General features: G+C 39.0%; 1 protein-coding gene across 1 annotated transcript in view; it reads left to right on the top strand.

Moving 5' to 3' along the window:
* The window catches only part of LOC126108776 (plasma membrane calcium-transporting ATPase 2-like), a 532,870-nt gene that overhangs the window by 190,750 nt on the left and 316,718 nt on the right, over positions 1 to 25,402 (top strand). Inside the window, exon 8 of the mRNA XM_049914127.1 lies at positions 1,250 to 1,452. Within this exon, the coding sequence (XP_049770084.1) occupies positions 1,250 to 1,452 (203 nt within the window). The remainder of the gene's footprint in view (positions 1 to 1,249; positions 1,453 to 25,402) is intronic.

Below are 25,402 nucleotides of genomic sequence, written 5' to 3'. Positions count from 1 at the left end.
AAATTGTAATAGTGCCTGCTATTTTATGGCCTAGGTAGCAGATACTGCCCAATTAAACAGCCCCCAACAACACCTACCCACACATTTACAAAGAACCACACTTGATGAGCACTAGTAGCTGTGGCATGTGGTTTATCCTCACTCCAAACATGCAAATTGTGCATGTTGAAGACTCCATCATGCCCGAATGTTGCTTCATCTTTAAACAACACAGAGGATGGAAATGTAGGATGCATTTCACACTGTTCCAGGTACCACTGCGAAAACTGTGCTCTGGGTGGATAATCAACTGGTTCCAGGTTGTGGACACGCTGTAAGTGAAATGGGTGTAACAATTGCTCTTGAAGGACTGTTCTTACATTTGTCTGTTTCATCCACATGTTACGTGCAATCGCACGAGTGCTGATTGAAGGATTCTGCTCCACATGCTGCAAGACAGCTTCCTCAAATTGCAGCGTTCTTACTGTGCGACAACATCCCTGTCCAGGTAATCTGCTAAATGACCCGGTCTCGTGCAGATGCTGGTACCCAGCAGCAAAGCTTGTACAGTATGATGCGGGATACGGCGATTAGGATATTGTTGATAAACCCACTGTCCAGCTTGTCCGTTGTGGTGTGCTACGTAGTATGCACCAACCATATCAGTGTACTCACTCCAGGTGTATCGCTCCATTAGTAAACAGAGACAATGCACTACTACACTGGTGGATAGCAGTTGTCTACAACTGAAGAGCGTAATATGCCCTCTAACAACTGAAGATCATAATATGGCCTCTAACAACTGAAGAGCGTAATACGGCCTCCAATGGTTTAAATAATCCTCATAGGAAAAAATGACATTAGGGAAAAGTATTTGTTTTGATGTCCCCGACAACCTTCCAGAGTTTGTCGGTTTAAATACTTTTCACCCTGTATAATGTGTACTCCAGGAGTAGTTGTGTATGACATCAAGCTAGTTTGGTGTTCTCTTACCATATTTTTCTGTGGACACATTCCAAGTCTTATTATAACAGGACCAACCAGTGCACTGGATCAAAATTGGATGTAATCTGTAATGCATATCTTCTTCAGTTGAGTGAGGATCATATCTGTGACTAAAGGGGAACATGTTTCAGTAAGGTTTGTCACTTTTTGAACACCCAGTACAATGTTAGCAACTGAGCCTCTGGTCTGTTGTTTACTGTATGCTTCATATTTGTCCTCTCAGGTTGCTCATTTGGTATCAAATGATTATGATTTTAAATTTCAGGGTCATTCGTTTCTGCAATGATAGTAATTATACTGGTCATGCAGTTCTGTATCAGAACGTACGTCATCGGAAAAGAGCAGTGGAAGCCTTCACATGCTAACGAATTTGTGCGACACTTCATCATTGGCGTTACAGTGCTGGTAGTCGCTGTACCTGAAGGTCTGCCACTGGCTGTAACTCTGGCTCTGGCCTATTCAGTTAAGGTATGGAACAGCCCCGCATTCTTGTCTGGTGTGCAAATCATACACGAGGGTCATTCTGAAACTAGTACCTCCTATTTTTTGATCAAATATTTGAGTGGAGCTAAAATGAGTCCCTTTTTAAATTATGCAATGGATTTTTGTTGGAATTTTCATAGCCAGAGGAAGAGTTGGTTAATGTAGAAATTGGCTATCAGATTGACCAAAATGAGGTCTAGTTTTGAAAATTAATTTCCTAAAGTAACAGGATATTTAAGAAAAAATTAATTGCTGATTTGAGGGAAAATTACACAATGGATTTTTGGCTGAATTCTCATAGCCAGTGGGAAATGTTCAGATGGACTATCAAACTGACACACATGAGATCCAGTTTTTAATGTAGAATAGTAAAGAATACTACAGGATGTATGTTTGGTGGATTATGTAAACCATACAGTCTGTTGTTGTGTGACTGTGACATATTTCTATCATACCTACCTGAAAATGTAAATAATTTTCAACACATTTTGAGTACCAGAAATTATTCAACAGTGAGAATTCTTGAAATAAAATAGAGAATGCACATTCTCAGTCGGCCTTCATTTGCTGCCCATGATTTTGAGCATCGTTCAAGGATGTACCAGACATTTCTCTAATCTATTTTATTTCATATGTTTGGACAGATCATTTCAGAAAACGATTGATAAGTGTCTGAGCCACCCCAGTCAGCCCTGCTCGTATGTCACCCCTCATAATGAACGGTATCTCAGTTGACTTGTCTGTGATGATTGGTAGATTAAGGCAGAGGAATCTCGTACACTGCTGAATGTCAGCCATAATGCTTCACATGAGAGGCTATGCGACCTCAGTTATCATAATATGTGTGCAAGATGAGTACTGCAGATGCTTACAGGGCCAAAAAAATTCATTGAATGGATATTTTTCAGGACTGTTGGATTAACCCAATATTAAAATGACAATTTTCTGAATGAGAGATGGGATACAGTGACACTACAGCTAGCCCAGATCCAAGTGAAAGTCCAAAAGTGCTGATATGTGGAATTGTATGACAATAAAGTTCGAGACAGTCATCTGCAGGCAAAATGCTGTGTGCAGTCTCCTGGAAGAGGTGAGGTGTAGGTCTTTTGGATGTCTCAAAGCCTTGAGAAGTTGTCAAATGAGAACACTATGAGACAATACTAATTAGGCTGAAAATTGAATTTCCAGATTCATGCCAGAGATGGAGGTAAACATCCCCTGGCCACACAATAATGCTAGACCCCCAACAGTTTTGTGATGATCCATTTTGTTGCCAGATTTTGCAGGGCTGTTCTAACATATCTATCTGTTTGGGTCTGTGAAAGCCAGATTATGTGGACAACATGTTTCAGACTCAGATGCTCCCATCAAAGCTGTAAGGCAGTGGTTAACTTCAACTGGGTCACATTTTTATAAGTGCAGCATGCAGGCTCTTGTTCACCATTAGCAAATGTGTGTGGCAAATGGTTGTGATTGTGTAGTAAAATTGCATTATGTGGCTGATGTGCTATGTGACTACATTATTGTTTGTTGTAGTTTTCATAAAAATAAATGGGAATATTAGTTTTGGAATGATCCTCGTACCTCATAATTTAAATGTTACATTTGAAAGGCAACATTCCGTGAGGAGGATTGGAGTTGAAATAAAAATGATAAGTATTTGATTTTCAGTAAGCCTCTTCTCATTTCTGAATTTTCAAAAACAACTACCTTGTAATACACATCAAAATAAGACTATTACTTGCTTTATTTATTTCTGCAATTACTGCAGCTTCATTCTTCAACATGTTGGTATTAATTTAGTGATTTATTGTTCTTCTATCACACATCACTTAAAATACTTTCTTTATTTCTGAATGTCAGTTAACCTTTATTACATGTATATGAGTACAGACACATGATATTGTAACTTACCTGATGTGGCAACTAAACTTCAGTTGACTCATAATCTGTTCTCTTGAATCACTCCCCTCCTTTGTTTAATTGACATTTATTAAAGACTATTCACTTTACTGCAGCACATAGTTTTCAGTTCATTCATATTTATTACAACACAATTTTATTTCTATGATGATGAGTTTTTAATAGTCTGGAGCCATAATATTAAAACCAGATCATATAAGCAACACTCATTAACTAACAGTTTCACATTTCATCGCTGGCAGATTACATCAAAGGTATGTGAATATGATACATGATACCTCTCCCACACACTGATTCATCAATACATGTTATTGATGTAATGTTTGATACCTCCAGACCAACTTCATATTGCTCCAAAATCACAACTGTCCTGCAAGGAAGTATACATTTCAACCACTAATTGCAGACTCACAGCACAGAGATTTTAATATGTTAATGGCTACTTACAACATGCTGTGTACAGTTTGATAACTAATGTGGGATTGCCTCGAACATTGTCCTGCACCCTTATTTACAAACGAACATAAGAATAAAAATCAAAATTTGATGTTGCACAGTAATTAATAACATTCAAGGGAACAAAACCTGAGAACAAGAATTACAGTAAGCAAAAGAACAATTTGGTTTAACTATGACCTGTATTATGAGAGAAAACACAAAATTATAGGTTTCTACCTTTGCAGGGATTTCCAGTGCCTTTCAAAAGTTGACAAAAAAGAAAATTTTCCAAGTTGAGTAATTAATAAAATAACAAATTCTTCTGATAGAAGTGGGAGTTTTTGGATTCAGAAAAATCCGGGCTACAAAACTATTGTACTGAATTTTGCAAATACAGTAGAACCACTTTTGTAGATTTTTGAAGGGGCATGCTAAAATAAATGAACAAATGAGATTAACATTAGATTGAAACTTCATAATATTAATATTAGTGTATTAATTATTAATATATTATTTATATTAATATAAGTATTAATATAAAATACATGTAAACAGGAGATACATCCACTTTACAGTAGGGTTTTCTTTTTTTTTCTGGGGGGGGGCGGGAGGGGGGGGGGGATATCAACAGTGCAGTGTTGTGATCAAGTGTTCATATGCAGTTACTGAGTTATTGTGCACATCTTGTCATCAGTGTTTCTCGATTTTATCTAATCTTGTGGTACTCTGAATGGAGTGCTTCTGACAGGCTGGGAGAGTCCTCAGATTCACTATCTCATTCTTTGGATTCCTAAGAAGCACTTTTCTTTTTCCTCAACTAATAGTGGCACAGTTTCTTTAATTATTTCATCATCATTTTGCACACAACACATGGCAGTATCTGCATTACAATCAACACAATCATCAAAATAAATGCCATTTGAAATTTGGGCCCAGTCATTGTCTTCTGGTTCATCAGAATCTAGTTTCACTCAATGTACCCTGCACCTGCTCACATGACTGTCAACATTGTGTACCACTGCTGTGTTGTGATTGTTGCTCCATGGTACATGTTCCCCCTCCTTATCTCTGAAACCAACTGCCACAATGTCACAAACAACAGTCTCACCATGTGTACTGTGACTACGGCCCGCAGTAATCATTGTGAGTTTACATGTACACAGAAAACTGACAGTCACAGGCCACAGCCCATACAAAACATTTTGTGATGATTTCTTGATCTTTATATTGTGTGTGTATGACCAAAATAATTGTTGGGGAGTAAAAATAATAGCATAAAAACAGGAAAGCGTGTAAACAGAAATTGTGAAAGTAAGGTAATTTTGCTTACAAAATGAAAAAGTGCACAAATGTGTGTCCAACTTCTTGAGCACTGAGGTGGCTAGTAATAATATGGTTAATTAGAACACTATGAATAAGTAATACTTTGTTAATTACAACAAAATTTACCTTTATTCGTGAGTCTTGGCTGTAGCTATGAAACTGCACACATGGACTTGCAGTTCAGAACATACCAAATGAGCCACAATTTCTGAGTGGCAAATTGTTACAGGTTCAGAATGGCCATACTGTGGCTTCACTACAGTTGCTAGAAAACACTGGTTTGTAGACACTTGTCGACACATTTCTGATAGCATTGGTGTGTAGGAGGATGGAAGTCTCTCCACACCCCAATGGTTGACACTGGCTGGGTCATGGCGAGCAGGTAGCACAATGATGTTACTCCAACAGGAACTTCCTGGAAGTAGGCAGGATTTGACCTCAAACAGAACTGCTCTCCTGGCCACTGATGATGCTATTTCAAGGCATAGTCACAGCAATGGTACCTTGGAACTGCGAGAGGTGTGGCTTCTTTCTGGCATCTCATTGGCACATCTTGATACCACTTTGCGGTGCAGTATCTCTGCAGTGGTCAATATTTTTGTCCCACTCTTGATACTTGATGATTCCACATTCCTCTCCTCACAAACATCCACCCCAGTGTCAGATGTGGAGATGGGGGGCAAGACAGAGCACTGGTGCAACTGTGGAAGTAGGTGCTGAAATGTCAGTCAGCACCAAGAATCCACCAACATTGTTGTATCTACCCTGTATGTGGCTGGAAACACTGACCAGGGAACCAAACACAGGATGCACATCAGTGGCCATAGGTGCAGAGGCAGACAATGTGACAGGCAGCCCACTGGAGACAACGTCTGGGCCCTCCAGGATGTTGGGCTGGGCGACCGGGCTGTGTCGCATGCTGCCAGCATGACTGTGATGCTGGTGGCAGCACCAGGTCATCTATGGGCATCTCCCTCTGTGGAGAAGACTGTGCTGCCGGAGGTGACATCTACAACTGTGACGATGGCTGTTGCATATTCTGTGAACATAAAGGGGGGGAGGGGGGGGGCTGTGGATGATGTAGGTGGAGAGGAACAACACCTCAGACACCACACCCCATTCCCATCTGTGATCCTTGCCAAACACATGAAAGAATAGTGGTTTCTGTGTCAAAACTGTGATGTGGAAGGAGGGAAGTAAGGTCTCTTTGATGGACATAGCAAATTGAGCAGAGTCTTGTGGCAGCCGCCATGCAGGAGCTCTGCTGGGAACTTTCCATCTTTGAGCGGGGAGCGATATAACAACAGTGAAACTTTCAAATCTTGGTCGCAAGTGTGGGTTGTTAACAAGTTCTCCATCTGTGATTTGGAGGTCCTTACAAAGTGTTCAGCTTCTCCATTCAACTGTGGATGAAAGGTGCTGTTAGGACATGCTGAGTACCATTGTCTGCACAAAGCTATTCAAATTCCCAAGACATAAACTGTCACCCATTATCTGACATTATCATCTTAGGTAAGCTTTCAGTTCGGGAGATCGACATAAGAGCTGATACTGTGCTGAGTGTTGTGGTAGACTTCATTGAAATGACAAGGGAAATTTTCTGTAAGCATCGACAACCAGTAGCCAGTATATGTTCCAGTATGGCCCAGCAAAATTTTTGTGCAGTGATTGCCAAGTTCTGTCAGGATGTGGCCACTCAAAGTACCACAGTGGGTGGCAGGTTGATACTCAGCACACATTGCATACTGTGCCATCATGGCCTCTATTTGTGCATCTGTTTCCAACTATGTACAACTATTTGGTGCAGGCAATACCCCAATGTCATTGGTCCTACAACCGAAAAACTTCCCACATACAGGACTGAGGGACCGTGACTCTTGCATTGCCCTTTTCGATGTGTATCAGGAGGATGCCCATCTGTACAGAGATGTACAGCAAAGTAGTGATGAACCACCATGTGGCAGACCACCTTCAGACTCCCAGGCCACCCATAATGAACAAACTCTAGTAGCATCCACAACATCAGATCCAATGCTGTCTCCTGTGCCACATGGTGGAAGGTGATCAGAAAATGTTCCAAAATCTGGCTTTCCTCTGAGTTAATGTGATGACAGGACTCCTCAGAAGAATCAAATGCAGCATCTGAGCCAACAGGAAATTTTGACATGAAGTCAGCATTGAATGTTTGTTGGTGAGCTGATATGACAAATCGTACTGGTAATTGTACAATAGAAGGGCCTACTGTTGTAACTTCAGCACTATACATGCTGGGACAGGCTGGGAGCACCTGAACAGAGCCATGAATGGTCTGTGGTCCTTAACTAGAGTAAAGCAGCGGCCGTATGGGTATTGATAGAAGAGTGTGACTCCATAAATGACCAAATAATAGTCAAAGCCTCCTTTTCAAGCTATCTGTAGTTGCTTTGGGCCTTGGTCAATGTCTTTGATGCAGGACACAATTGACATGTCATTGGAGCCCACTCAGTGTGACAACACGACACCAATGCTGTAAGATGAAGCATCTATGGCAAGAATGACAGGCTTGCTGGGGGTGAAGTGGACCAAACACCAATCACTTAGAGGTGTGTCTTTCTCTCACTGGAATGCAGTGTTATATTTGGCTGATGATATCATTCTGGCAAAACCAATTTATAGGCGCAACAATCTGACAAGCATTCAGTATAAAACAGAAGTAATAGGTTAGCTTTCCCATTACAGCTTGTGATTCTGATATATTGGTTTGTGCAGGCAAGTTTCAAATGGCCACTAAATGTGACTATGATGGATGTATGCTGTGTGCATTAATCACATGGCTGAGATACTCAGTTTTAGTGAGAAAGAAGGAACACTTAGAACAGTTGCACATCTGTCGCTTTTTGGACAACATTTGAAACAATGACTCTAAATTTTGTAATTGTTCTTCTGACATACAACCAGAGAAAACTCTAAAAAGCTGTAATAAGGAAGTACTTGAGACATCAGTTCTTCAAGGTACCTTTGGAAACTAGCAGGTGCATAAATGCTACTGAATAGTAACCGCTGAAACTGGAATAATCCCTTGCGTGTGTTGAACACAAAAATCTTCTTTGATTCTTCATCCAAAGGCAGTTGCAGGTAGACCTCTAGGAAATTAATTTTTGAAAAGAAATGACCCTGATATAATCTGTCCATCAAATCATCAGAGTGGAACAACAGAAAATAATCTACAACAGTTCGTGGGTGGGCAGTGGTTTAAAGTCTGCACAGAATCTCAATCTGCTTGTTGGTTTAGTAAGGACTACTAGTGGTGATCCCCATTGGCTGGATGACACTGTTTAGATGAGTCACTGTCCTACAATTGCTGCAACTCTGTGGTAACCCAGTCCCATAGTGCATAAGGGACAAGATGAGCACAAAAAAACTTGGGCTGCACATTATCTTACAGTGTCACGTGAACCTCATATCCTGGGGCCTTGCCTAAACTACCATGGAACAAGAAGTGTACTTGTCACATAATGCATTAATATTGATTAAAAACTCAGATGAATTAATTTGTAACACATTCTCATGAATTGAGAATTGAGAATCCAAAAAGGTCATGCCAGAAATATTAATAGACTCACAAGAGCACAACACATAAAATAACACTGTTTTAGTTGTTCCACAGAACATGGCTGGTACACTGGACATCCCAAGCACTGGAATAGGTTATCCATTTAATGCTGACATGAGTAATGTGGTCACGGATGGTGGGGGCTACATAACCATTCATATGTAGCACAGCTGAGCAGCTAACAGAAGCACCAGTATCTATCTGGCAGTTAGCACACTTGTTGAACACATGCAACAAAACATAGAAATTATTGAATTGGCAATTGATAAGTTAAGAGTTATTTCATGGCAATCTACATCTACATACATACTCTACAAGCCACCATACAGTGAATGGCAGAGGGTATCCTTTACCACAAGTAGTTGTTTCCTTTCCTGGTCCACGTACAGATAGATCAATGGAAAAACGACTGTCTGTATGCCTTCGTATGAGCCCTAATTCCTCGTATCTTATCTTTGTGGCCCTTGCACAAAATGTACGTTGGCAGTTGTAGGGTCATTCTGCAGTCAGCTGCAAATGCTGGTTCTCTAAACTTTTTCAGTAGTGTTCTTCGAAATGAATGTTTTCTTCTCTCCAGGAATTCCCACTTGAGCTTCTGAAATATATCCTTAACTTTTGTATGCTGATTGAATCTACTGGTAACAAATCTACCTACTCACCTCTGAATTGGTTCGATGTCTTCTTTCAGTCCGACCTGGAGAAAACCAAACACTCAGTACTCAAGAATAGATCACACTAGTGTCTTATATGTAGTCTCCTTTACAGATGAACCACACTTTCCTGAAATTCTCCCAATAAACTGAAGTCGACCATTCACCTTCCCTACCACAATCCTCACATGCTCATTCCATTTCATATCGCTTTGCAACATTACGACCAGATATTTAAATGACATGTCTGTGTCAAGCAGGAAACTGCTGATGCTGTATCCAAACATTGTGGGTTTGGTTTTCCTACTCATCCACATTAACTTATTCATTTATTTATATAATAGAGGGAAACATTCCACATGGGAAAAATATATCTAAAAACAAAGATGATGAGACTTACCAAACAAAAGCGCTGGCAGGTCGATAGACACACAAACATACACACAAAATTCAAGCTTTCGCAACAAACAGTTGCTTCATCAGGAAAGAGGGAAGGAGAGGGAAAGACGAAAGGATGTGGGTTTTAGGGGAGAGGGTAAGGAGACTTTAAGTCTTTCCGCTCCTGGGATTGGAATGACTCCTTACCCTCTCCCCTAAAACCCACATCCTTTCGTCTTTCCCTCTCCTTCCCTCTTTCCTGATGAAGCAACTGTTTGTTGCGAAAGCTTGAATTTTGTGTGTATGTTTGTGTTTGTTTGTGTGTCTATCGACCTGCCAGCACTTTTGTTTGGTAAGTCTCATAATTTTTGTTTTTAGATTTATTTATTTATTTATTTATTTATTTTACATTAAGAGCCAGTTGCCGTTCATCACACCAACTAAAAATTTTTTCTAGGACATCTTATATCAACCTTCAGTCACATATCTTCAACATCTTCCTGTACACCACAGCATTATCAGCAAACAACAGCAGATTACTGCCCACCCTGTCTGCCAGATCATTTATGTATATAGAAAATAGCAATGGTCTCGTCACATTTCCTGATGTTACCCTGTCTCCAATAAACATTCGCTATCAAGAACAACATACTGGGTTCTACTACTTCAGAAGTCTTTGAGCCAGTCACATATCTGGGAGTCTATTCCATATGCATGTACCTCTGTTAACAGTCTGCAATGGGGTCTGTGTTGGCTGCTTTTTGGAAATCTAGAAATGTGGAATCTTACCTGTTGCTCTTCATTCATATTTTGCAGTGTATCATGTGGGAAAAGGGCAATCTGGGTTTTGCATGAGCAATGCTTTCTAAAGCTGTGCTGATTTGTGGACATAAGCTTTTTTGGTCTCTAGGAAATTTATTATGTTCAAACTCAGAATATGCTCTAGAATTCTGCATAGAAACCGATGTTGAGGATATTGATCTGTAATTTTGTTGGTCCATTCTTTTAACCTTCTTATATCCAGGAGTCACCTGTGCTTTTTTGCAGTCACTTGAGACTTTATGCTGGGCAAGAGATTCATGATAAATGTGAGCTAAATAAGGAGCCCATGTTGTAGAGTACTTTGTGTAGAACTGAATTGGGATTCTATGACAACCTGGCAACTTACTTGCTTTCAATTCTTTCTCTACATCATCGATGCATATTTCTATGTCCTTTACATGGGAGTCTATGCAATGGTCAAAGGATGATATGTTTTTACAATTCTCCTGTGAGAACAGTTTCTTAAATATGAAAATTAAAATTTCGGCTTTGCTCTTCCTATCTTATACTGCCACACGAAACTGGTCAGCGAGTAACTAGATAGAATCCTTAGACCCACTAAGTGATTTTATGAAGGACCAGAATTTTTTTGGGTGTTCCACCACATCTTCAGCCAAGACATGGTGGTGGTAGCTGCTGTATGCTTCATGGATAGACCTTTTCACAGACACATGAATGTCTACTAATCTTTGCCTGTCATCATTTGCGTGTCCTGTTGTGAACTGCAAATGCAACAAACAGCTGCTGCTTCCCCAGCATTTTCCAAATCTCATCATCAAACCACAGTGGATCTTTTCCATCCTTAATCCACTTACTAGGCACATACTTGTCCAGAGCACAATTTACAGTCTGTTTAAACTTTGCTCATAATTCCTCTATAGCCATCATTCTGAAACTAAATGATTGCAGTTCATTGTGTAAGTGAGAGGTTAACAACAATAGTGTCAGTGGACCATTGCACAGCAGATATTACATACACCTCATTAGAATCACTGTTTGACATGGAATTTGAAAGCTGCTTAACTTCATCTATACTATATATGCAATGTGTACCGACTGTATGTGGTCTTGTTTGCCATCTGCAAAACACTTGCTTTTTTGGCATTATCATGTGTTGAAAGCAATATGGGCAAGACGTCTGTGACTGTGGGCTGTGCTGATGCCTTATGGTTTGACTGGTTTGCAAATGACCCAGACTTTGGGCAATGTCTAACCTCAACAGGGCATGGGATGATGGGGGGGGGGGGGGGGGGGGGGGAGTGGCTGCTGAACTGTGTTGTTCCTAATAAAAGATATTGTAGGTGCTTGAAAATCATGCTCGGCTACACGTCAACAGTGTCCTGTGACTCAATAATTGACGGTACTGTTCTGAGGTCAGGGTTTGGATGCTTTGCTATGGCAACACAAATATGGGAATCAGACACATTCTGAGTAATCACATCTCTCATCATAATGTCACTGTAACATAACCTGCATGAATACTGAAAGTGATATTGTCTAGTAAGACCACAAACTTCTGTTACTGTTTGCAGGACTGTTCTGTCTGCTTTTTTAATCCAAAAAACTTATATCGAGCAGCTGCTACATGCACTTGTGATATAAAATGATTTGACAGGCTGTCAACTAATTCATTATAGGGGACCTCATGAGGTTGGTGATCTTGAAACAGTTTTACTACGAACCAGAATACATCTGAGCCTACAGTGGAGAGAAAATAGTAATTACACTGGTTACTTGTTATGCTGTTGGCATTGAAATGCACCATCAACTGCACAACATTAACAGCCCAGTCTTCACTTTGCCCTAGAAATTCTCCAAATTTAGGCACTTGAACCGTTTGTTGAGTTGTTTACAATTGAACAGCCTGGGGTGGCAGTCATGGTGCTGTCACAGTTCCTTTCAGTGCTTGTACTAATTGTTCAGTTCTTTGTCCCTGCAATTATACAGCCTGCATTACAGACATATCTCGAAGAGACATCGTAAACACTTAATAAAATAACACACACACACACACACACACACACACACACACACACACACACACAGTGAGAAAAATAGCACTGCTGCAAGAGAGGGTTAGTTACACAATATGCCACTGTAAGCAAATCACAAACTGCATCCTTGGCATCACTTTACTTATTGTGTTTGAATTCTTGTTTGGTACCATGGGGCCTTCACAGCCTATTAAGACGGAGTTAGTCTGACTTCTTGAACATTGAGGTGCCTAATAATAATGCAGTTAATTAGGACACTCTGAAGAAGTAACACTTTATTACTTACAACAAAACTTATCTTTGTCTCCAGTCTCGGCTGTAGCTGTGAAACTGAACACATGGACTTGCAGTTCAGGACACACTACATGAGCCACAGTCACTGAGTGGTAAATTGTTACAAGTTCATAATGACTGCACTGTGGCTTCACTGCAGTCACCAAAAAACACAAGTTGGTAGACATTTGTTGATACAGTTCAGGTAGTGTTGGCACATAGGCACAGATCACAGGAGACGGAAGTCTCCTCACTCTCTGATGGCCGACAGAGGCTGGGCCATGGTGAGCAGGCAGCACAATGGTGTTACTCTGACAGGAACTTCCTGGAAGTGGGCATTATCCAACCTCAAACAGAACTGCCTTCCTGGGCTGTGGCAATGCTATTTCAGAGCAAAGACACAGCAGTGATAGGAAGTGTGGGAGACAAGGCTTCTTCCTAGCATCTTACATGTGTTTTGTGATACCACTTTGCTATGTACTATCTCTGCAGTGGTTGATACTTCTTGCACTGCTCTCAATACTTGATGTCACTGCAGAAAATATAGAGGTGAGAACTGTATAAATGCAGTTTCACTGTAATCATTATTTAAGATCTAAAAGTTCTGGAACATAAGAACTTTGGTTATAAGTAATTATTGAAATAGGACTTTTTGGGAAAAAAAAACAAAATGCAGTGGGTAAGAAAAGAATGGAGCTGTGTCAACTCTGAAAGAAACATCTGTCAGCTCACTGCCAATTTCATCTCTACATCTTGTACTGATTTCAATTGTGGTGTGGCAGTGCATAAGGATGCTGTTCATTCATACACAAACAACCATTACAGTTTCTAGAGCCATTGCTGTTACCATAGTTGTTCCTCCCATTTGGGTTGAGTTCATTCCCATTACGATAACTAGGTATGGCTTGCCCATCCTCATGAATTAGATCTATTGAAACGAGCACTGAGAGAAAATACTCAAGATCATTTTTCGGAATGGTTACTAATTTTTCCCTAACATTTTCAGACAATTAGTTCTTTAAGATTTTCAATACATCGACATGACATATCGGATTACGCCAGTAGCGGGTCTTGTTTCTTTAGTAATGTTTCAAAATGGTTTTTTAGCCTTTTGAATTTTGGATGATATGATAATAGGTTGAATACCTCTCATCTTAATCTCTCCTGAATAGCTGTTGACCAGTATTTATCTAAAAATGCATTCTCAAATTAATCATATGTCTTGGAGAGTTCCGACATCTCTGTAGCCCACAAAAGGGTGTCGCCTTCTGTGTGTTATGATGTATCATGCAGCGTAACTTGCTGTGACAGTGTGAGAGAGAGACAAAGATATTGTTTATTAGTCTGTGGCGGTCAGTGCTCACATAATTATTCTTAGGATATAGTTTTTTGTTTGTTCTGGTTAAGAGTAATTTGAGGAGTGGAGAGCCATTCTTGTGATGTAAAAAATCGACGCCATTGCGAGTTTTTGATTCACATTGTAAAATATAAGTGCATATGGAAGGAAATCAGTTAATAGAACAATAAAATATTGTTCATTTCAAGAAGGTACGTCTTATTATACACCCAGCGATATACTGCTATTGCGATCTACTAATAAACACCAGCTGAGAACAGTTCCGACGGGAGCCTTCAGTTCTGAGAAATGTCCAGTTACTATTGTGGATTTGAATGATCCATGAAGTGACTTCTTTTCTGAAGAAAACATCGAACTATTTTACTAGAACTGAACGCTCCCGTCGGAACTGTTCTCAGCTGGTGTTTATTAGTAGATCACAATAGCAGTATATCGCTGGGTGTATAATAAGACGTACCTTCTTGAAATGAACAATATTTTATTGTTCTATTAACTGATTTCCTTCCATATGCACTTATATTTTACAATGTGAATCAAAAACTCGCAATGGCGTCGATTTTTTACATCACAAGAATGGCTCTCCACTCCTCAAATTACTCTTAACCAGAACAAACAAAAAACTATATCCTAAGAATAATTATGTGAGCGCTGACCGCCACAGACTAATAAATAATATCTTTGTCTCTCTCTCGCACTGTCACAGCAAGTTACGCTGCATGATACATCATATATGCCCCTCTTGTGGACGAACGTTTTTGGCCAAAAACAAACACGAGCGTTCACACAACACTATATCGGTGATTGTTTATGACGCTGTATTAAAGTCCACTAGAGTATTAATGTCCACTGTATTTCTTATGATATTTTGGTATTAGTGAATGACTATCTAAATGTAAATTATAGATTTGGGTGCATATACTGCTGACAAAGGCTGTGCTGAATTCCTGATGCAGCATATATGCATAGCTTACATGCTTGCTTTTATTCATTTGTCGAGGATGGCATGAGATGTGATCAGAAACCTTTTTTATCATCACTCAAAGCTTCTGTCACTCGCCTTGGGATGTCTCAAATGGATAATCTAGCCATTCGGCCAAGCCCCACAAAGGAAAACCAAGGAAAACCTCGGGGTAGATTTACCATCCTCGTATTTCTCATTTGCAAAGATAATTAATTGAATTACAATGGAAAATAAAAAAAAAATTACAATATGGATTTTTGTTGTTGAATGAATTTAAACACTGTTCACAAAAGAAACACAACACTGTTAATCTTCTGTGTCTTGAGGTGAACCGTCGACGCGTTGGTTTACGTCCATCTACGATTCCCTTCTATCAGTCATCTCCGGGTAACTGATTGAATTCTATTCCCATTTTACCGTCTCCTCGTGGGTATTATGGTTTTCCGCATATGGTTAACATGAAAATAAGAGTCAGTGTAAGTTCCGTGGAAAAGGTGTTTGATCTATGATGAGCTGAAATAGAATCTAATCTAAAGTTCTTTCTAATTCTCTGTCCTGAATTCGAAATATTCGGAAGTCGTAAGGTGTTCTTCATTTCTATAAACAACCCTAGAATGCACTATACACAAATCCAACTGGAGCTGCCGTGTCAAATTATGCTCGTCATCTTTCAGATGGACTTTAACACTTGTTGATGTGCTTGTAACTGAAAGGCATTCGCTCAGTTGGTAACTTCGCGAGCAACAATTGATATAACATAATTCACATACACAGTTATGTTACAACAATAGTACAATTCTAAAGACAATGTTCATCACAAAAGATTGAAACAAAGTGATATGCGTCCTTTTAAAACTGAGAACGGGTTACCCCTTCCGAACAGCATGACTTCAGCTCAGCGAGTAAAAAAGCAAATACAAACATACATTGAGATTGTTAAATTGACATAAGAAAAAATATCTTGCCATAGACCAGATTCATTTGAGTCACTAACCCATGGTCATTATGCATTGTGAAACCTGATTGAAGTTACTATCAACTAAATAAAAAAAATTTTAAAAGAAATCATTCATACTATAGCTAAATTCTCTGCATACTGAAAACAAAACTTATCTTTACAGTGGAAAACAAATACATAATGTCTGCATATCTCTCGTACATTATGCCTGAAAAGAAAAACTAACTACTAAATTGCAAAAAGAAAGAAACTATCCTAAGTATGATTCATAGGTTTAATGAAAATTTTCTAATCAATATTATTTGATAAGAATAGTATTTTCAATCTTCAGAATCTTCAGTCATCATGAAATTGCTTTAACAAGTGATGAGGATACATTCCTTTCACCCTTCCATTCTTCACATCCTTCAAAACATAAGTTCCTGGATGGGGTATTTTGGTAATCACAAATGGTTCTTGATACAATAATTGCCATTTTGTGTTCTTCCTCTGTATAAGTGAAGCCTTAGGATGAGGTTTTACTAAAACTTGGTCTTTCACTTTGTATGTTTTTATTTTTCCAAGTCGATTGTCAAAATATATTTTCCTTTTTCTTGCCTTGTCCATTATATTAAGTAAGGATTGTCGTACTTTATTTTGTAGGTCTATTTTGTTAATAGCTACTTTAGGAATTGGTCGAATCCAGTCATTCTGTTCCTGTTTTCCAAACATCAGTTCGTATGGGGTGTATTCTGTCGTCGTATGTGGCATATTGTTTACAATTTACTGAAAATCGTGAAGATAATCGATCCATTTGGGTTGCTGGTTGTGGCAATATGTTCTCATGAACCGGTTTAATTCACGAAAAATTCGTTCCACGGGACTCGCCGAAGGGTGGTATACTGATGTTAGAATTTGTTTTATACCACAACTGGCTAAAGTTTGCCTCCAATGAAATCCAGTGAACATTGAGTCATTGTCAGAAAGAATAGCCTCTGGTTTGCCAACCTTGACTATATAATCCTTGACCAGCTTCTTGGCTATGGATTCAGCAGTAGCTGATTTTAATAGATAAAGTTTGACATACTTAGTAAATATATCAAGAAAAGCTACAATATATTTGCATCCACCCTTTGATGATGGTAGAGGACCACAGACGTCGACCGAAATGATTGACAGCGGTTTAGTGGGTATAATAGGATGTAGGAAATCTTTCATACAAAAATTTCCTGGTTTGGCTAGCTGACAAATTTTACATTTCCTTAACTGTCTGTGCACTTTCCTGCGAATGTTTGGGAAGTAGCAATATCTTTGTCTCTCTCTCGCACTGTCACAGCAAGTTACGCTGCATGATACATCATAGTGTCCTACCACATATTGGATCTTTTGAGCTTGACAGTACATTCCTAAAGGCTCGGACAAACACTTCCAAGTGCATTTGCTTTGTTTCACTTGAAAATACAGGAAACTGTCAGTATTTTATTAAATTCTCATCCATTAACAATGCTGGCCAGCAGGCTGGAACAGCATTTAAATGCAGTGATGACATATCCATCTGATAAAAGTTTTGCCTGTTGCTCAGGTCGTGCATCGGCATGCCCTCACACCGCTTGGGTTGGGCATTGTTGTCTGTGCCACTGAATTCTCTCACCAGCGGATGGCTGTTTATAGCTCCACTTACCGCTCCCAATGATGATACACAAGTGCACTGTTCACATACCTGTTTTTCTGTGAACATTGTGTTTTCATCTTTCGTACTATCCTTTGCTGTTTCATAAAGTTGCACAATATCTGAGCTGATTCTTTTATGTTCTAACTTAAGTAATCCTGTCTCCACTGTGAGTTTCTCTACATTTTCTGGTAAATTGTCACAGAATAAATGCAGCTTTGCTACTTCTGATTGTACATTATCTATGTTAACCTGCTTGTTCTTTTGCATTACCTGTAAGTTATCCTGAGTGTCTCTGATTCTGGATAGCTCCTGTGCAGACGTGCATGTTAATTTTTCCAATTTTTCTTCCACAGTGCCTTTTAATATCTCACTTATATTGTGAACTGAAGTTTGTACTTGTTCGTTAATTTTCCTATCCACCTCTGTGGAGATTTGCAAAATCTGCTGTGTGAACTTTGTATCCAGATTACTGAGTTCTGTGCACAAATTTTTTACCTTACCTGATATGTGTATTGTGTTTGTATTTACCTTCCCGATCTCGGACTTTACTGTGGTCATTTCTGCTCTCATATTAGCCATATTTGTTTGTACTGTGTCGAAACTCAACATCCTTGAATTTATTGTGTTCATGTCTGCTTTTATTGTTTCTAAATTTGACATTTTTGAATTTACTGTGTTCAGATTGGTCTCTGAACTCAACATTTTGGAATTCATGTCTGTTTTCATTGCGTTCATGTCTGTTTGTATTGTTTCTGTTAAAGCTCAAAATAAGGCTTGCATATCTTTCCTAGTCACTTCTGGCCTATGCCTGTCAGCATCTGCATCTATACTACATGTACTACTTCCATTTAAAATATTCCTTTGCCTTGAGGTGTAATTAATTTCGTCTACTATAATCAACATATTACTTGTAATGAAATGTTCCATATTCACAGGCATTGCATGCAACAATGGCATGTCGTGCCCGGCATCCAGATAATCATGGCTTGAGAAAATCTTTATTCTTATGCAGTTACCAGAATTAATATTTTATCTGTTTGGATTTTACTTCCACACTTTTTCTCGTGCGACAAAATGCATGTATAGCTATATGTAATTGTAATCTTAATTGTTGTTCACTCAATATGTTTTTCATCCTGATAAAGAAGTGTCATTCTCTCTACTTGATTGCAATTGTGTTAGCCTCTGAAGCTGTAGGTTCTGGATTTTAGGAAAAGGGTGCTCAGATTTTCTAATAGGTCTACTAGGAACTCATTTTCTACATGCATTGTGTGGTCCTATCTTATTGTTGTCTTGTAATTGGTACTTCCCTCTGTTGTACTTTTAGTTGTCCACTCTTGGTATCATTGTTTTCTTCCTTCTAATGTTTTTGTTATTATGTTTTTTCCTCAATTAGTATTTTTCTAGTATTACATTATTGTCCCCATCATGTCATCAGAGTACATGGAACATAAAAAATTATTAACATACATGTATATCCATTGTCTTAACAATACTATTAATCAATGTTTTGCTCACTACTTATTGTGCCTGTCACTTGTTGCCACTTTATATAGTATAAAAAATAATAAATAAAGTTTTTAGATGTATGGAAATAATGAGATTAATTTTTCAGCTCGTCGGACAAGCACAATAAATGCTGCCTGTAAATAGTTAAAGAATCTTTTCATATTAGTTCCAAAACAAATTAGTCTTTCTCTTGTTGTAAGTTTATGCTTACCAATTAATACTACTATGTCAGATCGCCATATCCTCCTACAAAATCTTGACCGTGTCTATCATTACTTTTGTAATCGGATCTTCATAATAACTTCGAAGTACATGAGTGGGCTCCTTGGGTTTTTATATATTGCAGTACTACTTGGAATAATGACTTAATTTTTCACTGGTGAAATAATACTGTGTACTTCCTTTTACGCACCTCAAAAATACAGACTTTTTACTTATTTTCACAACCAGAATGGCTACTGTCAATTGTGCTCTAAAATAATGTGCATCTACCTTCATTCATTAACAGAGAGAGAGTCCTTTGTCTTGCCGAGGAACAGGAAAAACATCTTATGTCTTATCTGTTTTAGCATTTGAAAAACAAAAATACATGACGGTAGGTGCAGGTTCTATTCTGGGCCACCGCTTCACCTTTCTCTTTCCATAAAAAAAAAAGGCAAGAAATGCAAAAGGTACATCACAATATTCTTGATGAATCTTAAATTACAAATACTTCTTTATAATAATTGTTTCCAGTGAAAGTAGATGCTTTGTGTAATAGTCGTATGTGTTTGTAAAAAGACATTTGTTATCTGTCTTATTTGCATTTTTACACACACACACACACACACACACACACACACACACACACGTAGACAACAATAAAATGACTAACTGGCAAGTACTAAGTACTCTACAAAATATGATATGTTACTGTATCATGCCAACATCAATATCAAATGCCACAGAATGTGGGACATACCTGCCTCCTTTTGCATAAGCCTCTTCCATTCCTCTTGGCAGCTGTGCTGGCTCCAAAACTAGCTGAAAGATGTTAGGTTTACTATTAGTCTATAGCAATATTGTGGTGGACACCAGAGGTAAAGTGTTTTAAAATACTTTAATTACACTTTTGGCGTAATGTATTTGTTGATTTGGCAAATTTTGGCTCTCATATATATTCCAATTAAAGGAAAGCTAATTGTTACCTACTGCACTTGTTCACATACTTTTAAATTGTCCCAGTGCACTAATCACACAACACAGTCCAGTTGTTCAAAATAATTCACATGTGGCAAAAATTTAATGTGTCATTTCACCATATCACTGTCCTCACACACGTATGTGGAACTTGAAACAATTAACATAGTGCACAAAAATAATTCTTAAATCTGTCAACACTGCCCTGCTAAAATGTCATTGTTCATAGGAGTCAATAATCACAGTGTTCCTCTAATAAAATATCACTCAGAATTAGTTAGTAATTACTGTCACAGAAGTCATAAATTAAACCCACGAGTGAAGAAAACGAACTGTCCACAGTATATGTGAATTATCCAGAATGTTAGTTATTGGACTATGCTACATCGCTCAAGCCAAGTGAGACGTGTTGCTCACTTTACTCACATCAATTGCAACATAAAAAAGTGATCTACAAAATTATGATACCAAAGTGCAGAATGCAACAGTAATTTAGACATAATTTATAATTCAATGGTCAAGCGCTTCAGTGTTAATTAATTCAGAACATAATTAATTTCAGCCAATTTTAGATACCTTATGGAAAAGTTGGAGATATGTACTTTCAAGTGCTAGGCATTAACATGCCAAAATATGTTTGCTACCACCCACTAAATGTTTAAGGTCATACTGTATGAACTTTTCAGTTAGCAATTGTTAATAATTGACAAAGTTTCTGAGTTAACTAGTTATATCATGCAACTATATTAGCAACTAGTATGTAATGAAATATAATGGGACTAAGCTTATTTATGAATCTGAAATTACTATGCATTCACTGGGTACATTACTGTATTATCATTATCATAGTTTAGAAAAGAATTAGAAAATCTTGGGAGGCAGGAAAGTGTAGCATCCAAGATTGGATTCTCAACTTGTTTTGTTTCAATGTATCATTTACAAGAATAACTCGTGCAGATATCAACAAAGTTACATGCTACGTCATATAATAAAATAGTGCTTTGGTAGAATTCACGTTATTAATGCAGCCCGTAAGACTAGTGCTGCCAGTTGGCATCTGGAGCATTTATCACAGTTGAATAAAATGTGTAGACCCATAATGAATTAATTGTAATTGTTGTTTGTTTTGTGAGAATACTGTTCTCAGAGATAATTAAATAAAATTAACATTTGTTATATACCAAGGTTAGAGAAATTATAAAAATATCATAAAATATTTGTAACTTAAAAGATGGACCTGTCTGTATCTATGACAGTGCTACGCAAGAGGGTCCCTTCACTGATGTCAGGCACAGCGCATATGTTTCAGCCATCCCCTGTGCACTTTATTACCTCAGACATTCATATGTAACAGTTGTCATCTTAGTAAGTTGTCATAAATGTTAATATAGGCATTAAAACTGAGGGAAAGTAGTCAGTGAACAGTTGGAATGTACGTGATGTACTTTACATTTGCAAAGCAGCCGTCCTGCGCACCCCTCTCTCCATGACAGCTGTCAGCAGATGACTCATCAGCCTGCACCATAACATAGAAATAGTGTCTGCAGCAGGAAGTAAGCCATGATGAAAAGAAGCCTTACAACAGTGCCATAGAGAACAAAAATAAAATACAAGGCAGGAAAGTCTAAAATACTGGAAACCATAGAAAATACAACAAACCGTAATTTTGTGCCTATTTTTCTTTGTTTGTGAACACTGACAAATTAAGTGTTCTAACCAGTATTGTATTACATGTTTTACTTGCCATAATTTTACATCTACATCTACATCCATACTCCGCAAGCCACCTGACGGAGTGTGGCGGAGGGTACCTTGAGTACCTCTATCGGTTCTCCCTTCTATTCCAGTCTCGTATTGTTCGTGGAAAGAAGGATTGTCGGTATGCCTCTGTGTGGGCTCTAATCTCTCTGATTTTATCCTCATGGTCTCTTCGCGAGATATATGTAAGAGGGAGAAATCTACTGCTTGACTCCTCGGTGAAGGTATGTTCTCGAAACTTAAACAAAAGCCTGTACCGAGCTACTGAGCGTCTCTCCTGCAGAGTCTTCCACTGGAGTTTATCTATCATCTCCGTAATGCTTTCACGACTACTAAATGATCATGTAACGAAGCGCACTGCTCTCCGTTGGATCTTCTCTATCTCTTCTATCAACCCTATCTGGTATGGATCCCACACTGCTGAGCAGTATTATTCAAGCAGTGGGCAAACAAGTATACTGTAACCTACTTCCTTTGTCTTTGGATTGCATTTCGTTTGAATTCTTCCAATGAATCTCAGTCTGGCATCTGCTTTACTGACGATCAATTTTATATGATCTTTCCATTTTAAATCACTCCTAATGCGTACTCCCAGATAATTTATGGAATTAACTGCTTCCAGTTGCTGACTTGCTATATTGTAGCTAAATGATAAGGGATCTTTCTTTCTATGTATTCACAGCACATTACACTTATCTACATTGAGATTCAATTGCCATTTCCTGCACCATGCATCAATTTGCTGCAGATCCTCCTGCATTTCAGTACAATTCTCCATTGTTACAACCTCTCGATATAACACAGCATCATCCGCAAAAAGCCTCAGTGAACTTCCGATGTCATCCACAAGGTCATTTATGTATATTGTGAATAGCAATGGTCCTACGACACTCTCCTGCGGCACACCTGAAATCACTCTTACTTTGGAAGACTTCTCTCCGTTGAGAATGACATGCTGCGTTCTGTTATCTAGGAACTCCCTTCAATCCAATCACACAATTGGTCTGATAGTCCATATGCTCTTACTGTGTTCATTAAACGACTGTGGGGAACTGTATCGTACGCCTTGAGGAAGTCAAGAAACACGGCATCTACCTGGGAACCTGAGTCTATGGCCCTCTGAGTCTCGTGGACGAATAGCACGAGCTGGGTTTCATACGATCGTCTTTTTTGAAACCCATGCTGATTCCTACAGAGTAGATTTCTGGTCTCCAGAAAAGTCATTATACTCGAACATAATACGTGTCCCAAAATTCTACAACTGATCGACGTTAGAGACATAGGTCTTTAGTTCTGCACATCTGTTCGACATCCCTTCTTGAAGATGGGGATGACCTGTGCCCTTTTCCAATCCTTTGGAATGCTACACTCTTCTAGAGACCTACGGTACACCGCTGCAAGAAGGGGGGCAAGTTGCTTCGTGTACTCTGTGTAAAATTGAACTGGTATCCCATCAGGTCCAGCAGCCTTTCCTCTTTTGAGCAATTTTAATTGTTTCTCTATCCCTCTGTCGTCTATTTCGATATCTACCATTTTGTCATCTGTGCGACAATCTAGAGAAGGAACTACAGTGCAGTCTTCCTCTGTGAAACAGCTTTGGAAAAAGATGTTTAGTATTTCGGACTTTAGTCTGTCATCCTCTGTCTCAGTACCATTTTGGTCACAGAGTGTCTGGACATTTTGTTTTGATCCACCTACCGCTTTGACATAAGACCAAAATTTCTTAGGATTTTCTGCCAAGTCAGTACACAGAACATTACTTTTGAATTCATTGAATGCCTCTCGCATAGCTCTCCTTACACTACATTTCGCTTTGCGTAATTTTTGTTTGTCTGCAAGGCTTTGACTATGTTTATGTTTGCTGTGAAGTTCCCTTTGCTTCCGCAGCAGTTTTCTAACTCGGTTGTTGTACCACGGTGGCTCTTTTCCATCTCTTACGATCTTGCTTGGCACATACTCATCTAACGCATATTGTATGATGGTTTTGTACTTTGTCCACTGTTCCTCAACACTATCTGTACTCGAGACAAAACTATTTTGTTGAGCCGTCAGGTACTCTGAAATCTGCTTTTTGTCAGTTTTGCTAAACAGAAAAATCTTCCTACCTTTTTTAACATTTATATTTACGGCTGAAATCATCGATGCAGTAACCGCTTTATGATCGCTGATTCCCTGTTCTGCGTTAACTGTTTCAAATAGTTCGGGTCTGTTTGTCACCAGAAGGTCTAATATGTTATTGCCACGAGTAGGTTCTCTGTTTAACTGCTCAAGGTAGTTTTCAGATAAAGCACTTAAAAAAATTTCACTGGATTCTTTGTCCCTGCCACCCGTTATGAACATTTGAGTTTCCCAGTCTATATCCGGCAAATTAAAATCTCCACCCAGAACTATAACATGGGGAAATCTACTGGAAATATTTTCCAAATTATCCTTCAGGTGCTCAGCCACAACAGCTGCTGAGCCATGGGGCCTATAGAGACATCCAATTACCATGTCTGAGCCTTCTTTAACCGTGACCTTCACCCAAATTATTTCACACTTCGGATCTCCGTCAATTTCCTTCGATACTATTGCATTTCTTATTGCTATAAACATGCCTCCCCCTTCACTGTCCAGCCTGTCTCTGTGGCATACATTCCAATCTGAGTTTATAATTTCATTACTGTTTACATTTGGTTTCAGCCAACTTTCTGTCCCTAGTACTATGTGGGCATTGTGACCGTTTGTTAATGAGAGCAGTTCTGGGACCTTTCTATACACGCTCCTGCAGTTTACTATTAGCACATTAATATTGTTATTCCCTGTTGCATTTTGCCTGCTCCTACCTTGCCACGTCTCCGGAGGCATCTTGTCGGGCCTAGGGAGGGAATTCTTTAACTTAAAAAACCCACATGTGCACTCCACACATACTCCGCTACCGTTGTAGCCACTTCCTGCATGTAGTGCATGCCTGAACTATTCGGGGGGGACCCCTCCACCCGATAGCTGAGGTCGAGAAATTTGCACCCCGGATCTCCGCAGAAACGTCTGAGCCTCTGGTTTAAGCCTTCCACTCGGCTCCAAACCAGAGGACCGCTATCGGCTCTGGGAATGATACTACAAATAGTTAGCTCAGATTCCACCCCACGAGTGAGGCTTTCCGCCTTCACCAACACCGCCAACCGCCTGT

The sequence above is a fragment of the Schistocerca cancellata genome, chromosome 11, assembly GCF_023864275.1.
Source record: "Schistocerca cancellata isolate TAMUIC-IGC-003103 chromosome 11, iqSchCanc2.1, whole genome shotgun sequence".
In the NCBI taxonomy this organism is placed as follows: Eukaryota; Metazoa; Arthropoda; class Insecta; order Orthoptera; family Acrididae; genus Schistocerca; species Schistocerca cancellata.
This window is presented reverse-complemented; position numbering and strand designations above follow the sequence as displayed.